This window comes from Anneissia japonica, unplaced genomic scaffold (genome assembly GCF_011630105.1).
Source record: "Anneissia japonica isolate Jap-2015-1 unplaced genomic scaffold, ASM1163010v1 scaffold14335_len4187_cov163, whole genome shotgun sequence".
NCBI lineage: Eukaryota > Metazoa > Echinodermata > Crinoidea > Comatulida > Comatulidae > Anneissia > Anneissia japonica.
Genome location: NW_022715861.1, coordinates 1 through 2205, shown reverse-complemented (window position 1 = coordinate 2205; position 2205 = coordinate 1). Strand labels below are relative to the sequence as shown.

The window sequence follows — 2205 nt, the reverse complement described above, 5'->3', positions numbered from 1 at the left end:
ATATATAAGTTATGCCTCATAATAAGGCTTATGCTGAGAGGGCAGCTTAGCTCAGTCAACTAATCTGGTGGTAGCCACTGTGTGTGCGCTGAACCGTGGATATATCTAGGTCCCCGGTTCAATTCCCATCACTGCCTCTCCTTGTATTTCAGCTGGAGGGCTGAAATACAAGTTACGGTATAGTACACCGTCTTTCAGATGAGATGTTTAAGTCGTTGATCCCGTGTGCATTTATGGCCCATATGCACTCTTCGGAAAAGAGTAGGGGATTGACTCCCGGTGTACTGCCCAATCACCACCAGAAGGACCCCACTGGAAGTAAGTCTTCTAGACGTTCGTGGGCTATCCTTGGTGTTCACACCGAATAAATCCAATCCAATCCAATGGGTAGTGGAGTTGTTTTTCGTTTTTTCGAAAAAAATCCTTCTCTCAAATGAATTGAACCCAGGGCCCTGGGATTGGAAGGCAAGCATCTCAACCACCAAGCTGTTCAATTCCACCCCTGCTTAAATACTTGACCAGATTACTCTTGTGTTACAGGGACTTTACCCAGCTCAATACAAGGTGAACCCCATTGTGCAACGAGGTAAGCCGGTCTCATTGGATCCACATCACACACACTTCTTGTTGGTAGATGATGGAACCAGGATGTACGGTTGTGACATTGAGTATCGTGCGAAACTAGAGCAGGCGATGAGAGCACCAAAATTTGCTCAAAATGAACTTGGTAATATTTATGGGTTATTTTTGTCTTATTTAAAAAGTAATTTTTAAGGTCTAGTGTTATCGGATGTATTAACAGAATTTAGTAACTCTAAAGAAATAGAAACAAATCAAATTCTTAAGAGTCTTTCCAGCTAAATGCAATGCAGATCGTGTGTCTTAGCAAAAGAGAAATTACATTTTAATTATTAGACAGTAATTGGCATTGTTTTATTGAGTAACAATCAAATGTAAAGGATTATGTGTTATTATTGACATTTTCAAAACCACCTTGTTATCCTACAGAGACTGGCTTAGGAATACCGGTGGTGAAAGTGTGCCTGGAGGGTGGTATGGACACCATCCTTGCCACAAAAGAGGCTGTTCTACTCAAGACTCCAGTTGTCTTTTGTGAGGGAACCGGACGAGCAGCCGACTTGCTTGCTTTTGCTAACAATAATTGTGTTATCATTGAGTAAGTTTGATAGAATAATTAAATATTGATTGGTGGTTGAGATGCTCACCGCCAGTGTCCGGAGTTCAAATCCTTCAAAAGACAAGAATTTTGCTCAAATATCTAATTTACACTCGAGACAACGTTTTACACAGGATGTGTCCTAAGTGTTACACAGACTTCTGCGGTATTCCTACGGAAATCACAGTTTTTTACACACAAGTGAATCTTACCTATGCAAAAATTTGGTTCAATTGATATGCACACAGTAAATATACATGCAGAGTCACAGTGAAAAAAAAAGCTGGGTCATATTATGAGCATTTGCATCATTGTTAATATTGTTATGTTAGACAATTGTTATTGTTATTATGATAATGATTGTGGTGATTGTGATGATGATGATGATAATAGTGGTAATGATAATGAATAGTAATGATAATTGTTATTGTTGTTATTATTATGGTTATATGAATAATTATAACTATTATTGAATGTTAATGATAATAATTACAACAGTATGCAGCTTTTCAGTGTGTTTTTGTTTTTATTGTGTGAAGGTTTTTTTTTATTTGATTGTGTTCTTGTGACAAGCAAGGGACTTATTAACTCTACCATGTGCCATGTGCAACATTTTAGTCTTGTGTAAGTTGGCTAAATACAGCTTAATAATTTTTCATCTTTTTTTTTTTTCTCATTTATATAGTGGAGTGAGGAAAATCAAACCTTCTTTGCAGAGTACTGTTTATGGAAAGATACACAGTGTGTGTCGCATAAGTGAAAATGATCATATGATACCAAGGCTAATAGAAGCTATCAATGTTATAATGCAACATGAATCAATGGTGAGCTATACCCTTTGTATGATCACTACAATGAGTGTGATGATTACACTATGGTAATTGATCATTAACTAAGCTATTCTTGTGACCACAGCTTGCAGTTTTCTAGTTAGCATGATCCAGGGGCGGATTTAGGAGGGGCCGAGCCCCCCCCCCCCCTTGGATAGTTAAAAAAAGGGGAAAAAAAGAAAGAAAAAAAAAAAAAAA

At 37.6% G+C, this 2205-nt stretch overlaps 1 protein-coding gene across 1 annotated transcript in view; it reads left to right on the top strand.

Annotated features, from left to right (window-relative positions):
• The window catches only part of LOC117109470 (transient receptor potential cation channel subfamily M member-like 2), a gene marked incomplete at both ends in the record, with an annotated part of 3710 nt that extends 1656 nt beyond the window's left edge, over positions 1-2054 (top strand). Inside the window, 3 exons of the mRNA XM_033251832.1 lie at positions 541-727; positions 1009-1177; positions 1863-2054. Of these exons, the coding sequence (XP_033107723.1) occupies positions 541-727; positions 1009-1177; positions 1863-2054 (548 nt within the window). The remainder of the gene's footprint in view (positions 1-540; positions 728-1008; positions 1178-1862) is intronic.
• Positions 2055-2205: the final 151 nt, after the last annotated feature.